This window comes from Homalodisca vitripennis, chromosome 8, assembly GCF_021130785.1.
Source record: "Homalodisca vitripennis isolate AUS2020 chromosome 8, UT_GWSS_2.1, whole genome shotgun sequence".
Taxonomy (NCBI): Eukaryota; Metazoa; Arthropoda; class Insecta; order Hemiptera; family Cicadellidae; genus Homalodisca; species Homalodisca vitripennis.
Window position 1 is genome coordinate 93,101,053 of NC_060214.1, and position 23,930 is coordinate 93,124,982.

At 32.5% G+C, this 23,930-nt stretch overlaps 2 protein-coding genes across 2 annotated transcripts; one reads left to right on the plus strand and one right to left on the minus strand.

The window, feature by feature from the left end:
- The first annotated feature begins 1,477 nt into the window (after positions 1-1,477).
- Positions 1,478-15,859, plus strand: LOC124367747 (protein takeout-like). Its single transcript, XM_046824830.1, has 6 exons — positions 1,478-1,604; positions 3,887-3,967; positions 10,130-10,280; positions 13,112-13,254; positions 14,537-14,686; positions 15,553-15,859. The coding sequence occupies exons 1-6, from the start codon at positions 1,544-1,546 to the stop codon at positions 15,705-15,707; spliced, it is 741 nt and encodes a 246-aa protein (XP_046680786.1). The 5' UTR covers positions 1,478-1,543; the 3' UTR covers positions 15,708-15,859.
- A 1,289-nt stretch (positions 15,860-17,148) lies between these two features.
- On the minus strand, positions 17,149-17,949 carry LOC124367153 (dynein axonemal light chain 1-like). Its single transcript, XM_046823803.1, has one exon. The coding sequence runs from the start codon at positions 17,894-17,896 to the stop codon at positions 17,339-17,341; it is 558 nt and encodes a 185-aa protein (XP_046679759.1). The 5' UTR covers positions 17,897-17,949; the 3' UTR covers positions 17,149-17,338.
- Between the last annotated feature and the right edge of the window lie 5,981 nt (positions 17,950-23,930).

Genomic DNA, 23,930 nt, shown 5'->3' on the forward strand with positions numbered 1-23,930 from the left:
TGCTTTTTCATTTATAAATTCAATTTAGCTCAAGATTCTACATTATTATAGCCTATTTATTGAACTCGAGTCATAATTCCAAATAATAAAAGTGCTTTGTTTCTGAATTTCTCGTAATGAATTATTTTAAAACTATCTAAAAATATAAGACAAAGAATTGCTGGTTTGAAAATTCACATTATAAACATGGTATGCCACAAGAGTTGTTTATTGGTCTTTTGTTGTTTTTCTGTACATTATATTCACTGCGTATTCTCTTGTGTCAGGATGTGCAATTAAACAGTAATAACCGTAGGCTATTATAATTGATTGTTCTCATCACAAACACTGTCTATTATTGTCATAAGATATGGTACAGTCGTAGTAAAAAAGTCGATGGTATAAAGTCGTAGTTGGTTCTGAAAATAAAAAGATTTTGGACTGATTTTCAATAAGACATTAATGCTGTTTGGTCTGATGTTTTAACGTAAATACGTGGTTAAACCTAACTGAAATAATTTCCTGACAATAAAAATACTAGTCACAACCTTGAAATGTGTCGCTTTATAAAATCCTGTCGCTGTATAAAATCCGAAAAACAACATAATTCTAGGTACAAAAGAACTGTTAAGGAGTTATTAACACATTTGTTATTTTTTGTCATAGCCAGCGATAATTGATAATTGTCGTAGCCATTGCACTGCCTGATAGCCAAAGTACAAAGTGTCCATTTCATTATAAATGTGATGGAAAAACATAAAAACACAACATGGCAACAACAAATCAGCATATGATGTTAAGGTGGTACAAGCGGGTTTAGGTTCGAATAATTCCTTATTTTAAAATCTTAACCCATTGTAACTTCCCTAAAGACAGAGAAAAGGATGAACACAATTTTTTATATCTCCTCCAGGAATTACAGGTGTTTAAAGTAGGAAGTTCAATCAGTTTTGCAATCAGACCCAAACAAACTCTGCTGTTTCCTTTCGGAAATTCAAGTTTTTAATATATAAAAAGGCGTACCATTTTCCCCCAGTCATCTTTTGCATCCAAACTGTAAAAATATCATATCCTTATCTTCAACCGTTTTTCATTGCCCTTGGTTATAAGATGTCGCTTAATTACACTTGAAACGCGTACAGCTTCTCTTAGAATTATCTATTTCCCTGCATTTGGGAAATAAATCTTTAGAGGACTCCGATCAGAAGTTTGTTTGAAAACATTTTTAATCCGACTGAAAATCGAATTTACTGTATTCTGCAAACACTGCGCTTAGTGGCATTTGCTACAGCATTTAAACAGGTGCATGTTTTTGCACAAATCATGTACTTATCACTTTTTAAAGTCCTTCCAATCTTGCGTATTTGGAGGTTGGAAACACCTGTCATCAAAATGCTACATGTAGCAAACTCTGTTCGTACTTCCTGGCTTGGTGGTTGCTCCTGAGATTGTGTCCATCCGAGATTGGCAATGCTCCACGAGAAGCTGGGAGGGAGAGAAGCTACAGTAGGTCGGTATAAAAGCCTTCAAGGTGATGTCCTAGACAGTCACTTGTACTTTCATCATGTGGGCAGCGCTGTCGATCCTGTGTGTGGTGAGCGCCGTCGTCGCCGAAATCCCTACAGGTATTGATAACAGCTTGATATCGCATCAAAAAATTGTAAATTTTTTAAATCCGATAAGTTTTTGAATAATACGTATTAAAAATGTATAATAAATTAAATCACGTATTTGAAATAAAAGTATAAACGTTTTATCATATATGCCGTCAACAATATTTTAATCTTCATAAAAAATTTAAACATTGTTTGATAAAGGATTAATATTTCAATTATGATTTTAAATTGCCGTATTATAAATGAGACCTCATTATTACCGTTCATGGCAGCTAAGTGGCTAGCGTCTCGACATTTCACTCCAGGAACCCGGGTTCGAATCCCGCCGAGAGGTCGCGATTTTTGCACGCTACCAATTATTCATCTGAGTCTTAAATACTGTTAAGTAAACAAAAAATTGGATAGTTTCAGAAAATTCTTCAAATACACAGAAACTGGACATACATAATGATTCAAATAATACCAAATATAACATGATTCTAGATAAGTACGTACTAGTTTAGCAATAAATTCCTTCTGGAAACTTTAAAGAAATGTTACGTGTGTATAAAAGTCACAAATTTGCTCTCAAAAATTAAAATTTTATACAAGGTAAGTCAGTAGTTAGTTTAAAATAAAATATTGTGCAGAAATTAAGCAAATGCAAATAAAAAGCAACACGTTTTAAATGTTATATTTTCATTAAATTTAAGAAACGGACTCTGAAAACTGAACAATTAAAAAAAATCCTGTGTCTTATTTTTAGACCTTTTCGAAGCAAGGTGATTTTAAATTACAAAGATACCTTTTAACCCAGAGCGGAGAGCATTAAAGTAAACCTTACTAAACTAATGGTAGCATTCACATTGTAGAAACAAGCACTGCATTATATTTGGGATTTAACATACAGTTTAATGGAAAATTAAGGGTAGAGAATAAAACAGTGAAATGATGAAAATATTTCATATTGATAAAATAAAATCTGTAGTGAACAATACTTGTATATTTTTGATACTTGATCGAAAGTCAAATCGTTTTGAAACATAAAAGTAAAAGCAATATATCTGAAAATATTAATTGTTTTAAAATACATTTAAATGGAGTTGTTATATTAAACTCATTATTTAAGTAAATATGAAACTTCATTTAGTTCACAAATTAATATTAAAGAAAGTTTGAAATGCAAAAGTACTTCAAGTTGTTTACATACAATTAGCTCTTATCTGAGTAAAAATTTATATTCACATGTTTATATGCATTTATCTGTACTTTCATGTAATGCAGACGAGTCTATATTAAATACAATTGAAAAAATCACAAAACGAAAGAAAAAACAGATTTTTAATATTGAAACTTAAAGATTGGAATCCACACTAGTACCTGCTTGAATATTTAAAAGCCACGTGTTGCTAGTTTGAAGAATATTCTTACTCAGGTAAAAACCTTACAGACGTTAAGAGGTTTTTCTTTATCGATCTTTTACTAAAAGATTCATAAGCTTTTTTTTTAGATGTACATTAGCGCATCTTCAGCATTCCTAGAATATAATTTGTTAATGAAAATTAAATTAAACCCTTTCAAACAGAACTAAATTTGAATGTATATTTTTACAAAATTTGACACAACAACGTTTTGAGAAATACACAAATTTTAAAACAAAAACGTTATGTATAATTCGCTAAAAGGTCAGAACATATAATAATTTAAGAAATGATTTTAGAGGGAGTGCGTGAACTAAAATTTAATAAATCATTTTTTTGCTTTTAGTTAATATCTAAAGGTATATTCTTCCAGTTAAAATTCTGTATAATATTTGCAATTTCAAAACGTGGAACATATAATAATTGTTCTTTTCCGAAAATTACACTGCAATGGTGAACAGTGATTCAAATATTAATATTCTTGTTTTCAAAAAGTTTATTTTTCTCAATTTGTCTAGTTATTTGGTAAAACAGGGGTAGCCTGTTGGGATAGTTGGGTTACGATCATACAAAGAATTTAATATATTAACTTATATCATTCATAAAATGTGGGTTTTCAAGCTAAACACTCGAAATTACAATATGCAGACAAGCTATCAATTGATTTTGGATGTAGTAATAATTAGACAATATGAAAGCTTGACTGAAATATTTCATATTATATTGTAATTATTATGTTAGGAATATACCTTTTATACTATATGTTATACGATAATGTTATCATATTATATTATTTTACACTGTTAGTATACATTTTATAGCGCATTCAAAGCATGTAATTATCTTTGTAAAACATTATTTTGTAAAATTAACACCAGTCGTGTTTTCCAGCACCATGCCACACAAAGTCTCCAGATTTCGACCAATGCCTGTTGAAAAGCTTCAGAGAAAACTTGCCAAAGATGAGTAAATGTAAGTTTATTTTTCTACCATATTTTAGTTGGTTTTTGTATTATCATAGCAATATGAATCCATTCTTTATTTGTATTGTCGGAATTGAATGGAATGTACTGGATTATACAGCTTTTATGGTGAGCTCTGAAAATGTTTAAGTAAATTTTAAATTAATAAAAAAGTGTATAATAATTTTAAAGTGCTGGACAGTCCCTATTGGGGGACCAAAATAATAAAGTTTTTTTCCGAAAGGAAGTTACATTACACGCTTATTAGGATATTTGGGTGTACTGTATTAATAATAGAATCAGAGAAGATTTCCCAAAAGTAAGGGAATATATAAGTTCATAGTTTTCTTTGTTTTTACAATGGAAGGACTGTAAGCAGAAGAAATCTAAATATAGTATAATAATTTATATTATCGATGTAGAATGGCATACAGTATGTCCGGGAAATTCTCCTTCCTTTAATAATGTCACGAATTTGAAGACCTACTATATAGTAGGTAAATTTGAAGACTTCGATAAAATATTCAGAAATATTTACAAGTTTTTCTAAACAAATATACATTGGTTACACAAGTTAATTATACGTATTTTAGGACCTTACGTTAATTTCAAAACAGCTTCAGTTCCACACATTCAATAATTACCTATTACTAATTGAATACGAATATAAATGTAATACAATATTTTGTAAAGTATGACAAGATCCATTTATCATGTATTGTGGATCTTAGAATTACATGTTTTATTAGCTTAATTTATTTGTAAAAAACCACCATTGTTTCACAACATCGTCCAGGTACATCGTTAACAGTCACAGTCACCTCTGTAAGATTAATATTGAGAACGAACAAGCAGGAAGTGTGGTGTTAATGAAATATTCAAACGGTTATGTACATCATTATTCATTAGCAATGCTAAACTCTAACTTACTAATCAAACATATACGTTATACCAGCCTTGAAGATGATAATCTATTCATATCAAAAGAAACTTTTTTCCTCGTTTAAATTTAAAAAATTAAAAATAGTATTTTACTATCTAAGAGTACTGTAATGTTGAATTTCCTGTAACGTAACGTTGTTTGAAAAGTTGACCCATAAATCTATAAAACTTTCAAGTGTAATATTTAAAAATTATGTTTTTTAGAAGATTTTAATAAATGGACTATACATGCAAATCGATTGTTTGTGTTAGTAATCGTTGTTTGTTTAATACTATCGAGAAACGTTCACTTATGTCTATATGCAATTATTGATATCGCAATTTGATGAGTCACAGATGTATCAAGATTCCATATTGATACATTTTAAGCGCTTAAACAACAGTTATTGAACTTTTAACATTTAATTTGACATACAGAACAGTATTTTTTCAAAATTAATCGACCCATTCCACAAATGTAATGGTAGGTAAAAGGCCTTGACGTGCTGTCAAAAGGAAAGCTTCAAAAGCGAATGTCACAATCATGATTAATTTTTTAACTGAATTTTTATTCAGTTGTGTTATTAGGAAAGGTTATTTTAGATTCTATTACAGTGTTGAATATCATAACAAGTAAATTTCATCCTACACGAAGGTTATCCAGAAAATAACCTCCCCTATTAAATAAAAAGTAAACCAGTGAAGATAACAAACCGGTGTTTGTTATCTACATCTGAAAACTATAACATTTCTCTATTTATTTTTCTACGTGATCACCAAAACGGATTCAGACGCTTATCATATCTTTGGCAGTCTTTGAAATACCCTCTGCGTAAAAATTTGCCGCATTTGAATGTTGCCAACCTGTCGCTGTGTTTTGAAATTCTTCGTCATCAGGGAACCGCTGAGATAACCTTTTTTCTATCTCTCGTAATAAATTTGTTTTTTTATCATATCAATTTGTTAAATTGAGAATGCAGTCGATATATACAAAACAATCGAGTAAAACTATCGATCAGTACAATCGAACGAAGAGAACAGAACACTTGCTGAAAAGTATCTCAGCTAATCTTAGGGGCTCGGGTTCGAAGATCGATTTGGGTATGGCATTTTCACTCGGTACTAGTTTGATCTCACATAAGGCTAGTCTGAAGTAATGGGGTTAACGGTACAGTATTAGAAATTCAAATTCTATAAAACAAATCAAAAGGCATCAAACAACTAAGAACCTTTAACGCGTTCACTACCAAGATAAGAAACTATTAGAACCGTCTACAATAGTCACACGACTATCGTATCGTCTTGTCGTGATTTGTATAGATGTTTCAACAATGTCAAGGCCAATTGCGTAGCATTAATATTGAAAGCGAGTGACCAAATAAGTATATTTGTTGATGCTCATTACACAACAATAATCTGATGACTTCATAGCATAATAAACGCCATGTCATTATAGCCTCGGAGACGAAGGCCAAATTGCACTTGGTATGAACATAACCTACTTTTTAGGGGACGTGATTTAGGGATTCTTTTAAGAATTTCCTTTGGTCAGCCACGGCAGTTTTGGTGAGATCGAAATGGAGTGCAGCAAAAGGGTTAAAAAGTTAAATTATAAAACCGTCCACATAATATCGTTTAGCTTGACGCACTAAAAGCAGAATCAGATACATAATTATACCAGCGCCAGTTCTACCTCGTTGGCTAATGATGGTAGTCTACAACTATTTGCGTGCATGATAGTTGGTTGTAAAAAATATATATATATATATTATATATATATATATATATATATATATATATATATATATACATTTATATGTATATATATATATATATATATATATATACATTTAATGAAATTGACGTTTGTTAGTCTAACTAAAACTCGAGAACGGCTCGATCGATTTGGCTATTTTTGGTTTTGATATATTAGTAGAAGTCCAAGGAAAGGATTCAAAGGTAATAACAGTGGTTAAGTTTCTCAGATTATTTAATAATTCTAGAAAATATTTGTAATATTTACGACATGTAATCCAAACTTAGCTGACCCTGTTGACACTGTCAGCTGAAGTTCATCGAGTGGAAAAAACATTTCTGTAAATTAAATATTTTAGAAAATATCAAATGTTATACAGTGCATGATCAGTAGTTTTATGAAAATTGTAACGTTACTACCTTATTTTTATTTTAGATTAGCACCAGTGTTGAATAAACCATATAATGCATTGACAATAACATTTAAACGGTGTACTACAACATCATCGGTGAACAAAGCTCAAGAAATACGTACAAAGCAAAGAATAATTTGCACATACGGTTATTGAAACTGGTTGTCTCCCTTAACAATTGTACTGTAGTTAAAGGAAAAGCAAAGGGATGGCACACTCTTCTTATATCAGAAGCAGAATACAAGCGACGGAAGTAGATGTATTTTCGGTAAAGCAGTCTTTTGAAACTTAGCCATGCACACATTTTCTTGATCGGGATAAAAATAGATATTACTTGTACAGCACCAGACATATCACAGACCTCAAATAAACGCTTTTTAAACTAACACATGTGTTTATTTTCTTGGTCAGTGCAACAACATAAACTCAACTGTGGAACTGTAAACAAATTAGAACCCAAGAGAATTTAACCGGTCGTATCTGACTTTTGCAGAACGACATTGTGTTTCAATTATATTCATTTGCGTAATGTTTTGACGTAGAATGTAACTGGATTCAAGTGTTAGTTTCCGAAAATATTTTAATAATCTTTTCATATTTGCTTCATATTCGTTTCAACAACTACTTTAAGATTTAAAAAATATAGGCACTAGACAAAAGTTGAAGTTGTATTTTATTTTGCGATAACTGTTTCAAAGAGGTTACAATAATTTAGTGACTTTTGGAAAAAGGTTTTCGAACAGTTAACTTTAAAGGCGTTAGACTGAGGAGAATATTCAAAATTACGTAACTTTCAAAAAACGTGAATGTTGAGTGTAGCTCCAGTTCTCCTTCCATATTGCATCGTCTGGAATCTGATGCTGTTACTGAGTTAACTCCTGAAGTCCGGAGTTATGTTCGTCTGAAGAGGTCCAAAAATAAGACTTCTTCGTCGACAAAGAAGTTCAAAACAAACGCTTCATCATTTTGACGTCAGGGACACTAGACTACAAAGTATAGTGTAAACTATGTGAAGAGGCAATCTCATTGTCTCACCACCATGGACTTGAAGTTAAAAAGGGGGGTTTACTCTTTCTGATAATGCACCTACAATACTATTAGTATATTCAATTTTTATCTATTTGTGTATAAAGTGTTTTCTATAATAGTATAATGTAGTTGAATAATGGGTTTAATGTTTCAAAATGTGTTAATGTCAAACGCTTAGTAACACTATGATTCTATTAATTTTTCGCAATAACGAAAATAGGTACTTTGCCTTAAGTGGAAGTGTCGTTAAAATATGAACTGAAGTAATATTTTGAATAAATATTAAACTTACTTTATACTTTTATTTCACAAAAATGATTTAAAGGTTATAAAATATAGGTTTAGGTTTAATTGACTGTGAATAATAATCTTCGATCAGTACAATTCAAAGGTCGTATGATACATTAAATAATATCACCTTGTCAGCCTTAGTCTCTAGATGATCAAGTTAATCATAATCTGGTAAATCATGCCAGAGCGTTGTGTCACGCCTAAGTCAGGAATCACAACTACCATGTTGCGTGTCAACTTCACTAACTCTAAAACATGCACTTAATAAAAATCTAAATGCAACACTAAACATTAAAACTGAACTACAGAATACAGGCCACACAATACGTCTGCATTCGTCGATCAACCACCTACGACTGAGCATCATTATTACGGTATGATTTGTTTATTTTAACATAGTTTGTAATTATATGTAAGGTTAGTTATTACCTGAAGAAGAGATCAGATCAGATTGCAGATCTCGAAACGTAATGTTACTGATTTTTTGTTTCACTGAACGACGGCAAATGTCCGGAAAATCCTGTTTCCTTCAGGAGTGTTTTGTTGTCAATTAACTTGCTCATCTAGAAACTAAGGCTGACAAGGTGATATTATTTTGGTCTAAGGACGGAAACCGGTTTCGTTGGGCAACTCATAAATACTGTGCTTATTGTAGAATGGCGGAAGGAAAGGACGTAGAGTTTTTTTACTACACTACTAATAAACATGTTCAACCCGATTCCCTCTTTCCAATGTCACCGTCGTATAATTGCCTATCAACTGTATAGAACTTCTAGTGTCCTTTACGAAAACATAAAAACCGTTTTTATAAGTATCTATTTTCAATTTAAGCGAAACAGGGTGCGATGCGAGGAAACTACAATATAATGTAAATGAGCGCGGTAGAGGGAAGGTCGGCTGAAATATCAGTGAAATACTTCACTTCCGGTGCTGCGCTCCAGATGAATACTACCCTTATAAAAATCATTGCATTTAAAAAAGCCGTCAAATTCACCTTTACACATTTTGGTGTGTATGTTCCTATAGTTTATTTTCTACAGTTACGTATTACGTGTAGACAAAGAGAAGTGTTGTAACGAAGCTAGAAAATTACATACTAAATTGAAAGTAATAAATAGAATTCTGAGGTTAGTTATTATTTTAAACAATATTATTAGAAAAAAAAAAAAAAAAAAAAAAAAAAAAAAAAAAAAAAAAGAAAACACTACTATCTAGTAGCGTAGTCAGTGTTAGATGATTACAACGTTACATTTTCCAACAAGAGATCTCATAAAGGAGTTTTGAAATGTAATTAAAGAAAAAAGTATTGTAAATTATTAATCCACAATCAAACATAGTGATTAACCAGTTATGTTTGGCATAATTAACAATCTAAGTTGTTATGGTTGTTTCAATGGAAAACTCCATTGCCCCCCCCCCCCCCCCATTAAATTCAACTCTATTTTGGAAATCCAGTCTTAGCCATTGGTGCCAATGGACTTTGTGAAACTGCTATACAGTGGCAAAAAAATGTAAATAACTTTCGTTTCAATATAATTGTTTGATTATATAGATGACAGTTTATAAGTTTATTTCTAGAGTAAATTCTATTTACAATACTTAATACACATTGAGAGGATATACAATTATATCCAGTCACTCTTGTTGACTGCTCTACAATATGTTTCCTCCATATCCAAATATTAAAATTTAGCACATTACAAGTTATACCAATATTCTAAATGATTACGTCAATAAAGTTTATGTCAATCTTCTGTGTACAGCTGGAGTGAGCGAGGTGGGTCTTCCACCCCTGGACCCGATGTACGTCCCTCAACTGCTCATCACCTACAACAGCACCGATATCCAGGCCAAGTCCAGCGTCAAGAACAGCTTCACCCACGGTCTGCGGAATGTTCAGATTCTCGACATAAGGTCTGGTAACAGTGTTTCAGGAGGATCCCTAATTAATAGTGTTGTCAATTGTAACCTATTTACAGTTAAGTTTAGTTGACACCTGAAATAAAACATGGTCTCTTTACAGACCGTTATCCAGATTAATTTTCTCACCGTATTTATGCGATGTTTCTAACGGAATCAAGCAATTATTGTATCAAATCACGTTTTAAAATTAGTACAGATTAATTAATTCCAAAGGAATGTTCTTAATTAAATGTTTCAAGCTGTTATAGCAGTTCTTTTTCATAGTGTTTTGAGTAACTCTGTTCAGTTCGCGTACGATATTCATATTGACTGAAATTACAAGTAGGCTATATGTTACGAGATTATGTTAAATCAAAAGTTATCTGTATATTCCGGACCAAAACTTATTTTTAACTACCACACACATTGTATTTTGTAAATCAAGGCCACATAGGCTATATGTATATCCTGCTAGCCCATTATTTTCTTTTTTAAAACCTAAAAGGTAACACCCAACATACTTTAAGATATGTACTTAAAAATACTTGTAAATATGTTTTATCTGTGTTCGGGCTAAAATTGCAGTTTTAAATGCATCATTTTCTACATTTCCATCGTATTTTTTTTAGAACAGTACTGTTTTAACTCATATGTATCAAATATTGGGGCAGGAGTATGCTTCAGAACGTTTCCTGGGTCTTGTAAAGTCCTTAGGTTTTGTATTTTTGCGGATGAAACATCCTAGTAATCGATTACTTCATATATGCTAGCACCCGGTGACTGTAATGCAAATAAAACAAACCAAAATTTCTTCATTTTTAATCGTTTAAATCTTTCTCGTCACCCTGTCAATGCCCAAAAACATTTCAATGTTCCATCGTTTTCAATCTCAATATTTCCTAGATCTTCAAATTCTGACAAAACAGTACCGTAATGTACATCATGTTATTTGCCAACAGGTTACTTCTCATATAACCAAAGCTCGTTGTAGGCTATCTGCCTCAAATCATGAAGCTTGTTTTGACAGGGACCACTTTTTTGTAATTCGCGTAGTTGTTGCAGAAGAACAGGCCAGCTGATGTCGAACATCAGCTGACTGCTGGGACCCGAATAGAAACCGACCGGCCGTGACCAGATTACAGTAATCTCTAGACCACAGATTAATAATATCCCGATACTAACCTGTAGAGCATAGAGTAAGAAATCTGGTTGCTCAAACCTAACATAACCTCTCCAGTGGTGCGGCGAGTCGCGGCGCAACGGACGAAGAGCGCGAAAAGATTGACCAACTTTGGGAGATCCGGAGTGTGAGTTCGATACAGTCCACGGAGCGCGTTATATTACGCAACATCGTGTTATGGTAGATGTACACAATATAGACTTGCTTTCCTTATGGAAATTTTGCACCGGGCATTCAACCCACCTGTACACAATGTCTTGGGAATGGGAACATAACCTTCACGAGATATTCGGTTTACGAGCAAGTCGCTTATTAAGTTGCACGTCGAAAGTCAATGTTGAAATGCGGTGAAAATATTTGATTTCAGCGCATTCTCGCGTTGTAGTGTCTTCCCTACCTCGTCCGTTTTAATACTACATAAGAACATTTAGGTATACATCCCGATTTACAGTATAATAATCCTACATTTAACACTTTCTAAATAACATAACTCCCATGGACTATGTTAGTATGGCAATACAGTAAATAAATATGCTAAAAGAAAGTTTAGCTAAGTTTCATAGAAATCTGGATATCGAAATCACCCTTTTGATAGAAGAGAAAGTAAGCATAGCAATCTGTAAATGCATATATGAGTGTATGTGATTATTCTACACAACTGATCGTTGATTATGAGAGCTTGGACCGTTTTATGAATCCGTACTACTCGAGTAACTTGATAAAGAAAATAGGACATAATTTAAATAATTTCGTTATGCAGTCTTAACCAATAAGTTACAAAATAGTGGCCTTTCGCATCAATATAAAACTTTTATTTCGACTATTTCCCAGCACAACTAATGTTTTAGGAATATAAAAATGTTTTCAACCATTTCTCTCTTTCTTAATTTTTGACAAATAACGTTTCAAGATGGCGGCCACTAAATTTAGACATGGTATTGTTTGATCTTAGGTATTAGTCATTGTAGGTAAATTTAGAAAGATGTTTTAGAATGCTAAAAGGATTTAATAATGCATTTACAATATTGTTTGTTCTTATGTTTCTTTTATCTCATACAGTTTTAACATAGCGGCCTTGCAAAAGTTTGAAAAGTTGGTGTCTTAGTGGAATTGCAAGTACGTTGGTACACGATACATTAAATAATTTCAAGTGAATGTGTTTACAAATATAATTTCTAACTAATTGCTACCAAACTAAGTTCACGTTTTGAAAACATCTTTGTTTACTTACCACTATTTATACCTTATAAGGTTGTAAGATAATGGAGTTTTTAAATGTTTGAAAGTGTTACGAATATATTAACCTGCCGACCATTAAAGAGTCGCTATACGACCAGAATTATAAAATTGAACTTTCATAATTAACCATTCGAGATGACAGTAATATAATTAATAAATATATTTGGTAATATAATTATTAAATAGTATCATATAAAAGGTGTATGTAATTGGGTAAACCAAAGTTTTTGAGTTTTCCGATATTTTGATTGGTTATTAAAATATAAAATCTTTAAACACATTTTACAAGTAAAACTGAAGTCTTGATTTCGTGTTTTTTTTTTTTTTTTTCATTACTCTAAGCGAAAAAAAGTTACTGATTAATCTGTAAGGTCGCTCATAACCGTTAAAGGGAGATTTCCATAAATCCTCGTTCGACTTCCAGGACTAACCTGGAAGACCCTGAGAAGCTAGTGATCGAGGGCGACATTTTTCTGCCCAAGGTTCTCGTTGAAGGAACATACAAGACGGAAGGCTCTCTGGGAAACTTCCCTATCACCGGAAAAGGAATCTACAACATCAGCATGAGTTAGTATCTTCTTATAGTCGATTTGTATTATCAAGTAAGATTTTCATGTACATAACCTATCTTTCTCCAATACGTAAAACTTACTTGTATTAAAAGAGATCATTTATAAGTAATTAATTGGTCAAAAAAGTGCAATTTTAAAACTATAATATGCTTGTTTTCATATTTAGGTTTTATAACAAACAGAGGCATACTTTTCTTTATCAGTTATTGTTATTGTTCAGTTATTCTTCATGAAATGGAGGGTATCATTAGAGAACGGGGTATTCTATGTATATAAAACGCGTATATGATTTAATTTCAAAAGGTATGTATTAATAAAAAGGAGTATAAAACATATTAGAATTTTTTTAATGTACGGGTTTGTCCGCGTATGTTTTTATTGATTTTTATATCTAGATAGAACTAGCAAACTTTGTTGGGACAAACTTTCATTTTCTGAAGAAAGGCCAAACAAATTTTTGTAATGAGTGCAATGGACGGATCTGACACGATTTCGTTTGCTTCTTGAGTTCCACTTCATAAAAGTGTGTATTAAATTATGAAAATATATCGCAGCCATGATATATTACGCTACTGTTGACAGATAGTGTCGAAAGTGTTGGAAAATCACACTTGAGAAATGAAAACACACAAACAGTTCTTCCGAACAAATATATGAAAGCGTATCTTCGTATTCTATCATACAGTTTTGTTTAACCATTGTTGTTATTTTGTTCTCATTGTGGCAAACAGTGATGTATATACTTAAATTACAATTAATTTTTATTTAATTAGCAATCCAGTAAATGAAAATTATAAACCAAAAATTTATTTATAATTTCAGCTAACAAATTTAGTTAAAAATCTATATTTGGATCAAGAGTTGTTAAATTCTTTGCACTACAAACCCCTGATTATTGATTAAAATATTGATTATTTAATTATTTAACATTTATAAATAGATTTATAAATTATACACCCCACATGTGAAACACCTTATTTTTCGTAAAAAATGTAATACGTGTTTGGAACTAATACCTATTTAAAACTTTAAAATGTGTAGAAAATAAGTTAAACTAGTAATATTTTGTAACAAGTTATAAAGAATTATTTTTCCAATTGAATGTAAATTAATAGATGATTACAAAAAATTGCATGTGTTGTCAAATTCACCAAAGAAACCTATTACTGGAGTTTTAAAATCAAAACCAGTATTTTACTTTGTTGAAACACGTGTTTACCGTGAGCAAAATCCATGATTATTCCATCTACAGTGACCACTGTTGTGTCTTACTCTAGCGAATGTGAGCGCAACGCTGCGAGCTGAAGGTCATCTGGTGACCTTGGCCGGCAAACAGCACCTCAAGGTGCACAAGGTTGGTTTGAGGCCGGAGGTCGGCGGCATGAAAGTGTACGCGTCCAACCTCATCCACAACAACAAAGAGCTAAGTGAGTATGCCTCGTCGAATTGAGGTGGCGGTGAACACCGTAAATTTGAGTTACCAACTGCATGTGTGACACAAAAAAACCATGAAACTGAGAATAAGTGGAAAAAACTGATATTGCAAACATACTATGTTTTTTCTACCAAATTATTTTACAGAACATTAAAAAGTTTTGTTTTGTTTTCTACACGTTCTATACGTGTTTAAATTGAAAAAAGTAGTGTTCGTAGTGATTCATTTTCAATTTTGTTACCCAATATATAATTCTTTATAGTAAGTTTTGTAATTTTCAGAAACACTACATACCATAACAACCTTGAAGAAAATAAACTGCATAGTCAGAAAACTGACTTTGAATAGCTGATATCACAAATAATTATTTTTTTATAAAAAGTGAATTATAAACAAGATAAGATAACTATAAGATTATCTTTTTTACTCGACATCTTTCTAGGCATGTACGTAAACGATTTTTAATCAATAGTTAATTTATGCAGTAAAAACAATATTTCTGCCTTCTTGTCATTCCTACAACAAAGTAAATTTAGGCTGTTGTAAATGAGTAGAATCACAAAATAAAATGTGTTTTTTTGCAAAAATAAAATAATAAACCCGTAATAAAGAATAAATGGGTACATTAAATAATAAAGACACCATTAATAAATGCACCTATTAGGACACATTTTCTTATTTTAAGAATTATTACAACGTCCAGTAATAAAACAAAACAAAATTATGTTCAACTTGAAGGTTAAGAATTGCAATTCAATCACTAAAATTCTTGCATCACAGCTTGTAAGCTGATTACACTACAGTCATATACATTTCTGAAATTAAGAATCGAAATCATTTCTTTTCTATTCCCACTAGGTACTCTTGCATTGAACGTAGTGAACCAGTTCTGGAGGCTGTTTTACCAGGAGATGCTGCCTTACGCTGAACAAGGATTTGACGAGGTCCTTAGAGGAGTGATCAACAAATACACCCTCCAAGTGCCTTACGACCAGATGTGGATAGTGGATTGATTCCGTATCCAATCTCATCTTCACACAACTGTTAATTTATTTTCATAAAACATCTATACAACTTCTCCATCTACGCCAGAAACAACGGCGTAACTCTACGAGATCTCTTCTAACCTACGTAAATTAAACTGTTAAAATATAAACGAAACAAATTCTTGTGTTCTTTATTTTCATTCACCATTTATATGTTTGCCATTAGTTCTATAAGCCTCCAGCACGTACTTTAGACCAAGTTCGGTTCTGGTGGATGTGACAGTTTGTGATGGGATGACTTACCTTCAGCCAAACTTGACGATGTGTGGTGATTAGTGCTTAATTGTTAGCTGCAAACGTTGGCTTGTTTTATTAATTCCACCAGTAATGCTTTTATTTTGCAAGAGTTGAAAACAGTTAACAGTTAAGACAGTGAACAAACTCCACATGGATACTTGTTAGGAATAATGCAGGTTATGAAACTATTTTTTGTAATTACGTCCAATAGATGTAATTTGTTCCAGATTATAACCTAAACATGGTGTTCGTGTTATATCTTTCACAATAATGACATGTGAATATTGTTGGACAGGTCATAATGAGTGTTTTAACTTTCAATCAGTTAATATTAAATTATTATTATTTTCCTTGAACCCCCTCACAGCACAAACCGTTAGAGTGTGTGTGTTAGAGACAAGCAGGCTTTACGCCAGTATATGTTGTCTTTGCTTTAAATCCTTGTTGAGAATGGCTGTAAGTAGTAGAAATTTCCAAATGTGTCTAAGATTAATAACGAGCTATATCTTTCTCGCTCATTACAAGCTCTGTTACAAATATGCTATGATTATTATTATAGGTAGTTTGCCTGTAAAATGAAATAAATAAGTAGCAATTTAGTAAAAAATTAAAATATATCTCAGCCTGAATGGAACGTATTTACAATGTGTTACACCAGAATAAAACTATATTAGTATAACTCTGTTACAAAAAATGTACAAATATTGCGATACTACACCAACATGTGATGGTCATAACAGTCAATTATGTCATGAACAGGTGTGGAGATTTTAATCATTAAATGTGTTAATATGCCTAGAAGATTTTTTTGTCAGAAATTTGCATATTTTCTAAAGAAAATTTCTAAAAACCTCTTTCCTTTCTTCCCTAATTTTGGGAACTTTTGCAATACACAGTGTTTTTGTGTTGCTTGAGTTTATTACAACAGAATTGACATGATATTTCTCAGAACCAAAAAAGAACAATAACTATACATTTCTAAATTAATATTGTGTGCATGTTTCTACCAATTTGTATCTTACTCTAAAAGAATAAATGAACATAGCATCACCAACACTGATCTATTGCAACACTTGTTGAATTACTTTTACACTAAAATCCATGAGCAATTATTAATGGTGTAGGCCTTAATAATGTTCTTAAGGTATGCAGGTGTACTGAAAAATTGGAATAAGACTATTCAAATTTATCATCATTATTAAGGAATCTACAAGCATATGCAAATTAGCACAATAGCTATGATTGGTTACATAATTATGGTTCAGTCCGTTCAGTACACTGTTTAAACACGTACATATACTAATTACAATATATTATTTAATTTAGCAATGTTATATGCATCAACTCACGTAATATCAAGTTTACACTATTTCCGTTATGACCGGTTCTCCATCGAGTTTTTTGAGGTTAGGAAGTCGCTTGATAGCCTCCGCTCTCCAAGCTGCTTCGTCGCCAGTGTCGCACAAGGGATTGCCGACAAATAGCAAGTCGATCAACGAAGGGCACTCTTGCAGCTTGTTGAACTCCGCCCAATCCTTAACGAGGTTGTTGGACATGTACAGCACTTTCAATTTTCTCAAAACACCAACTCCTTTCATCTTCTCTATCAAGTTATAAGATATCCACAACTCCTCCAACGTCTCACCGACGGGCTCAAGTCCTGAAAATGCTTTTATGTAATTTCTACCGAGTGACAGTATTTTCAGATTCCTTAACCCACCCAGCCCGGCGATCTTCTCAATCATGTTCGTCGAAAGAGATAACTTTTCACATCTCACCAACGCTCCCAGGGAATTGTCCATTTTTTCAATCGGTAACCACTGAAACTGCAAGTTGACCTCCCGTGCTTCGGCTGAATTGACTTTGTACTTTTCTTCAAACTTCTTGATGGCATCTTTAATTGTTGTCGGTTTAGCCATCACTGACTTTGTTAATTAATACTTCCTCAAAGTTAGAACTGTACAGGTTCAGATTCAAAGTTTGTTTTGTTCCCATCACCATGACTACATTCAAACAGTGAACTTTTCGATCAAACACAGGCCAATGCTTATGTGATTAGACGTGTGTACAGTCTCAACAGTGGCGTCTTTTTATATGCAATAAATAATAAATGCTTAAAACTTACTATCCTAAATTAATATTGGCAACATCTATATTAGACTAGCAACAATGAATATATCCAACAGGCTTGTCCCTCCAGATCACTGAAATAAATTCTCTGCTAAAATTATATCTGTACTAATTTTTTAGTATACAGTAGGCAAAAAAATATAATATGATAAGTTACAACGTTAAATCACCACTAATAACAAAAAAGCCACTTCGATTGTGTTATGAAAGTAAAAAAATGTTGTAAAGTATATTAAGTTCCAGAAGTTTTACAGACAATCTCTTCGACACTGTAAAAGACACATTAAATTACGCATTGCTTCCATAATGGTTTAAATAATATCCTATTTTGACATTTTGAATCTCTTTTGAAGTTTTATAAGTCAATTTGCAAGGGAGAGAGAGGGAGAAGAAGAGGGAGAGGGAGGGAGGGAGGAGAGAGAGAGAGAGAGAGAGAGAGAGAGAGAGAGAGCGCGTCAATCATCGGTTTATTGTAGACCATTGTGACCGCTGGTTTTCTGTGGTCGCTAGCATGGATTATGGATTGACATAAAGGTTAATAAACAAATACAGCACAGGTGCCTTATAATGCTCGTTTGGACAGATTGTTTTCTACTTAGCTGTCAAATCCAACGAGTATTTCAATTGTAAATCCTACGCGAACTAGAAGGGCATTGCACAGTGTATTTAGCTTAGAAATTTACAATATATTTTACACAGTACTTTGATTCTATGTGCTATAAGGACGCTTAGACCTGTTGGCAGTGAGGTTGTGGCGTATGTTTGGACTATGAACCTCACCATAAGCTTGAGTCTTGATTATGAATATCCCAGAAGGATTCATAATCAAGGGCTCTACGAACCATAAACAATCCAGGTGCCTGATTATCGAGGATACAATTATATTTACATAATTTTTCACAAACCACAACTAACTGTACAGTGTAATAGATAATGCCAAACTCAATAAAACTTATCAAAATCAATGAACCCACGCTAATTGATGTATTGGGTCAGCTAAATTGTACATGAATCATTTAATCAGTATGGCAACCAATAAGTGACTTTATACTGGAATGGAGTGGATAAAACGGGCAGTTTTATTTCAATAATAGGTATGGAGTTTATGGCCGATGATTATTCGTCACCTATCAACTGACCTACAATTTTGTAATACAGGTTTGACAAACTGAGGTTTATAATTTCTATTAACCTAAATTTCCATCTCATATCTAGCATATACATACACGAGGAGGTAAAATGCAAACAAGCTTAAGTCACAAATAAGTAATTTTTCAGGGAGAGCATAAAACTTGTAGCTTTGCTCTGAAAAAGGATAATGAGTTCTAATCAAAGTTGTGCGATAGTATTGGTTCCAAACATGAGATTCAAGTACTCATTTCAGTTAGGCCAGCTTAAAAAGTAGCTTAAAAAATTGATTTTGTTTTGGTAATAATACCTTTTGCACAAACTCAGTGGAAATAGGTCGTTTTGCATGTAATATGTTGTGGACATAAGCCAATTTGCATGTAAGCAGTGAAGTAAAAGAACAATGTTTTTCTGAACAAAATTTTATTTTTATAAAATAATAGTATAGACCTTACCTAAGTGACAAATATTGTCATAATACGTAGTTAATGCAACAAACAAACAGTTTTTTAAATGTCCAAGTGCCAAGTCACAGCGTAAGAATAGGAACAATGTTTTTCGGGACAAACTCTAATTTTATAAAATAGGCCTTATCTAAGTGACAAACATTGTCAAAATAAGTAGTTAAGGCAAGAAACAGACAATTTATTTAACTATGCAAGTCACAGCGCTCATAGTCGAGGCAGTCACACATTTCTCCCTGCTCCTCACCAGCAGCTGCTGTAGCGGGTTTATAAAAAATCAAACTCTTGTACCAATTAAGGCGTGGGTCAGAAGTAGACCAGTCCTCTCCAAACATTTTCTTCAAAAGTTTGTCAACATCTTTGGTCTTTTCTTTAGTTAACACATGATGAAGTAGGAGTTCTTCCAGTCTCACTTGTCTAAGATTCTTTTTCCCTTTCTTTCTCAAAGATACAAAATACTCTTCTTCTTCATACCTGTAGTTTTTCAAACCTCTTACCAACACAATCTTTTTGTAAGAATTTCCTTTTCCTTTATTTTGGAGGTGTTCTATTTCTTCATGTGTCCGGTAGCGTATTTCAATTCTCTTCAGTTCACTAATTGATTGGATGTCCTTATAGTATTCACTGAGCTTTTCAGTATCAAGTAAAGGCCAATCTTCTCCTTACAAATCTTACCTTGCCTATGCCACTGTAAATGTCATTGTATTCCTGTTTAGTTAAAATTATGGGTTTTTTCGCACCTGCTTTTCTGCTCTTCCAAACACACGGTCGGCAGGTAAAAAACTATGTCCGCGTATGGGGAAATACGATAAAATCTTTTGGATTGATGTTTTGAGTGTTTCCAAAAAATGAATCAGTGTTCTCAGGTGATCTAAAAACCTCAAAACCCCATATTCTACATTTGGACAGAGGAGCAGACAGGGAAAGGGAGTGTCGAAATATCATCGGCTCTCTTTAACTATTTGACAGAAGCTGATTTTCAGGGCTGTTCGGTACTAAGGTTGTTTAGTGACGGTTGTGTTTCTCAAAATAAAAATAATGTTTTGGTGTCGGAATAAAATTAAGAGTGAGCCATATTCCAAGAACCCAAATTCTTCTTTTGTTTTAAAGTTTATGTCGGTATACCAAAATTTGGCTCATTTTATAAGGTTTTGAACTATAAATTTTCACTTTTAAAATCTCTACAATAAGTATATTTTTTCATTAGTTTGTTTAGGACTGTATTTCTAATTGTTGAAAAAGTTTAAATATATTTTTGTTGAAAGCTATTACAGTTGAAAGCCAGATTCATTTTAAAAATTCACTTTGTTTCTTATAAAGGTGAATTTGACCTTTAAAAAAGTATATAGTTCTATAGGAATTTATGACAAAACGTTTTTGAGTTAAGGGTAACGTTTCTGTAGAAATTCCCAATAGTGTAGAAGAGGCTTTATGTTAATTTGAATGCAGGACCTGCTTCTGAGATTAGATAACAAATAACAACTTATGTTATAGGAAAATATATTATTTACAATAGATGCGTGTTCTAATTTCTCTAACAGGTAAGAACATCAGTAGTTCGTAGTTCCTTCCTACAGGATAATAATAGGGTAACTAACATGTTTCATTTTACGTAATATATCGTATTACATGATAAGTAAACAACGTTTGTTCTCCATAAACATCAATAAAGAAAGACTCTTTATAACGCTTTAATGATAAAATATGACATGAGTCATGGTCATCTTTGTCGTCAACAGTTTGTATCTATATTATATGGACTTTAGTTTATGAACACATAACTGTAATATTTCACACCTACTGCAGTCATCTGATGTACAAGTATATCGATACATTGTTCTCGAGAGGTCGAACGTTGTTTTGTAAGTTATACAGTTTGGTAAATCGCTCTGATGAATTTGATGGTTGCAATGTAGCATTAATAGGAACAAAGGCTATATTTATACTTTATAAGCTAGAGGAATTATCTGCTTGGTTAAGTAACGTCAACTGATTTATACATTAATTTAAAATGCTATTACTTATAGACAGAGAGCTGAACAATTTAGCTACATTGATTCCAAGGGAATTTTTCATAAATAGTGGGTGCCTCGTGGACAAAAAGTTAACCAATATTACAAAGTAATTTCAGAAAGACTTTGTTAAAGAGTTCTTGGTGTCCGAGCCAACATTGTTGATAATTGGATTCTGCATCAAGATAATGCACCATCCCATTCTGCTCTGTCTGTACAGCAATTTAACCCCCAAAAAATTTCAGTACTACCACAGCCACCTTATTCACCAGATATTGCTCTGTGCGACTTTTTTTATTTCCAAGAGTCAAAACGGTGATCAAGAGACTCCATTTCCAAACAACACAAGGTGTCCAAAAAGCTTTGACGAGGGTCTTGGAGGATATTACAGAAGATGAGTTCCATAAATGTTACAATCAATGGCAGAAGCACTGGAAAAAGTGTGTGCAATCAGAGGGGAACTACTTTCAAGGAGAACACACAAAACTTGACTAACACAGTAAGCAACGTGTTTTTTTTCACAACAGTGTCATTACTCTATTGTCGCACCTCGTATATTTAATATTAAAAAATATGTATAGACTCATGCAACTCAATCAGTCCATTTCTTTACAAAGTATCAACATAAGAATTTTTACGCTGACTCTTGTTCAATAAGATATTTTTTTTTTTCAAAGCAACCAAACTGTCTGAGAAGAACTTTGATCTAACACTGATTCAGGAAGAGAATCTAAGCTATACCTTTCATGTTGAGATATTTTTCAATATGTGTAAGAAAATTTGCTTCTCGTCAATAATTACTTGTGACTCGTCAGATATTCAGAATTTTTCTATTTTCAAACATGTTTTCTCCAAAACAACACAGATATCGCTTGCGTGCATTGACTAAATTCATGTATAGTGCCTTTCTAAAGTATTTGTGGACATAAAACATGCTTGCCTTATTAACAAAGCGTGTTGCTTATGTCAGAGATCAAGAACAGTAAGTCAACCGTTCAAGCAAAATTCAAACGATTTATGGAGTTTATCAGAGCCTAGAACTTTACTGTTATTGAAATACACCAACATACTGAATTACATCATTCGATGTTGAGTTGAGTTTAGTTCTTGCATTCATTATTTTACTGACATGAATTAAAAAACTAATTAAAAATCCAGTGTTATCAATTATCGCTTAAGACAAAATGAATAGCAGGGAAAATGTTAGAAGCTGTTTTGTTACTGGTGGAATATTATAGGGAAATCGTTAAAAAATGATCTAAAGATGTACCTACTTTGATTGAAGTGGAATCTGGTCAGACATTGTTTATTCTAAACTTGCTTTAGGCATTATGGCCTACGTAATTTATCAAATGTTTGCACCTAAGAGGTCTTGAACATAGCCTAATATTACCTTATACATTTGCACTTGGACATACGGAATATGGCTTGGGTGGCTGTAAAACAACAAATGAAACGAGTGTCTTCAGATTCCAAACAAATTTTATCAGAAAGCAGAATTTTTGATCTTATGCAGAGATACTTTAAAGGAACTTGAGTTACTGGCATTAGTCTGCCTACATTTCTTGGGGGTGTTCATATACTGTCCATGAAAGTGCAATTCTGTATGATGTAAAAGAACTTCAACCATTATGAGACAAGTCAGGGATAGCTACCAAGCACAAAATCAATGAACTACGACTTTCGAACAATTCTCTGTATTACATTAACCAATGGGGAACAGTATGAGCCAAACTAATAAATGGGCTTCCTGATGCTATCAAACAACTGAATCATTCAAATCAGTAAAATAACTCGTCCAAAGCATCATTTTGTCTAAAACGCTTACTCTGTTGATAAGCAGTTGAGAAATTAAAAACTTCAATGACAAAAATGAAAATCTGGCCATTAACGCTTTGTACTAGTTGACCAAGGAAACATTCGGGTTTAAATGTCATAGATTAATTGAGTTTTCCAAGTAATGTTCAAAGATAACAATGAAACTGAGAACATTCTTCAAAATTATAAACACTTTATTTCGTTTTACATGTGTTTAATGATGTGGTGAGACTTTGGCAAAGAAAGGTGAAAAATTGCGGGAAATAAGAAAACCAATATTCATATTATTTAACAGACAAAGAAACATACAAAATATGCCTCTTACTGATTTCTGGTGTTTTGATTTACAATACTAATCAGATATTTTTCTCCAAACGTACAAAAAGTACTTTATTTTTGGT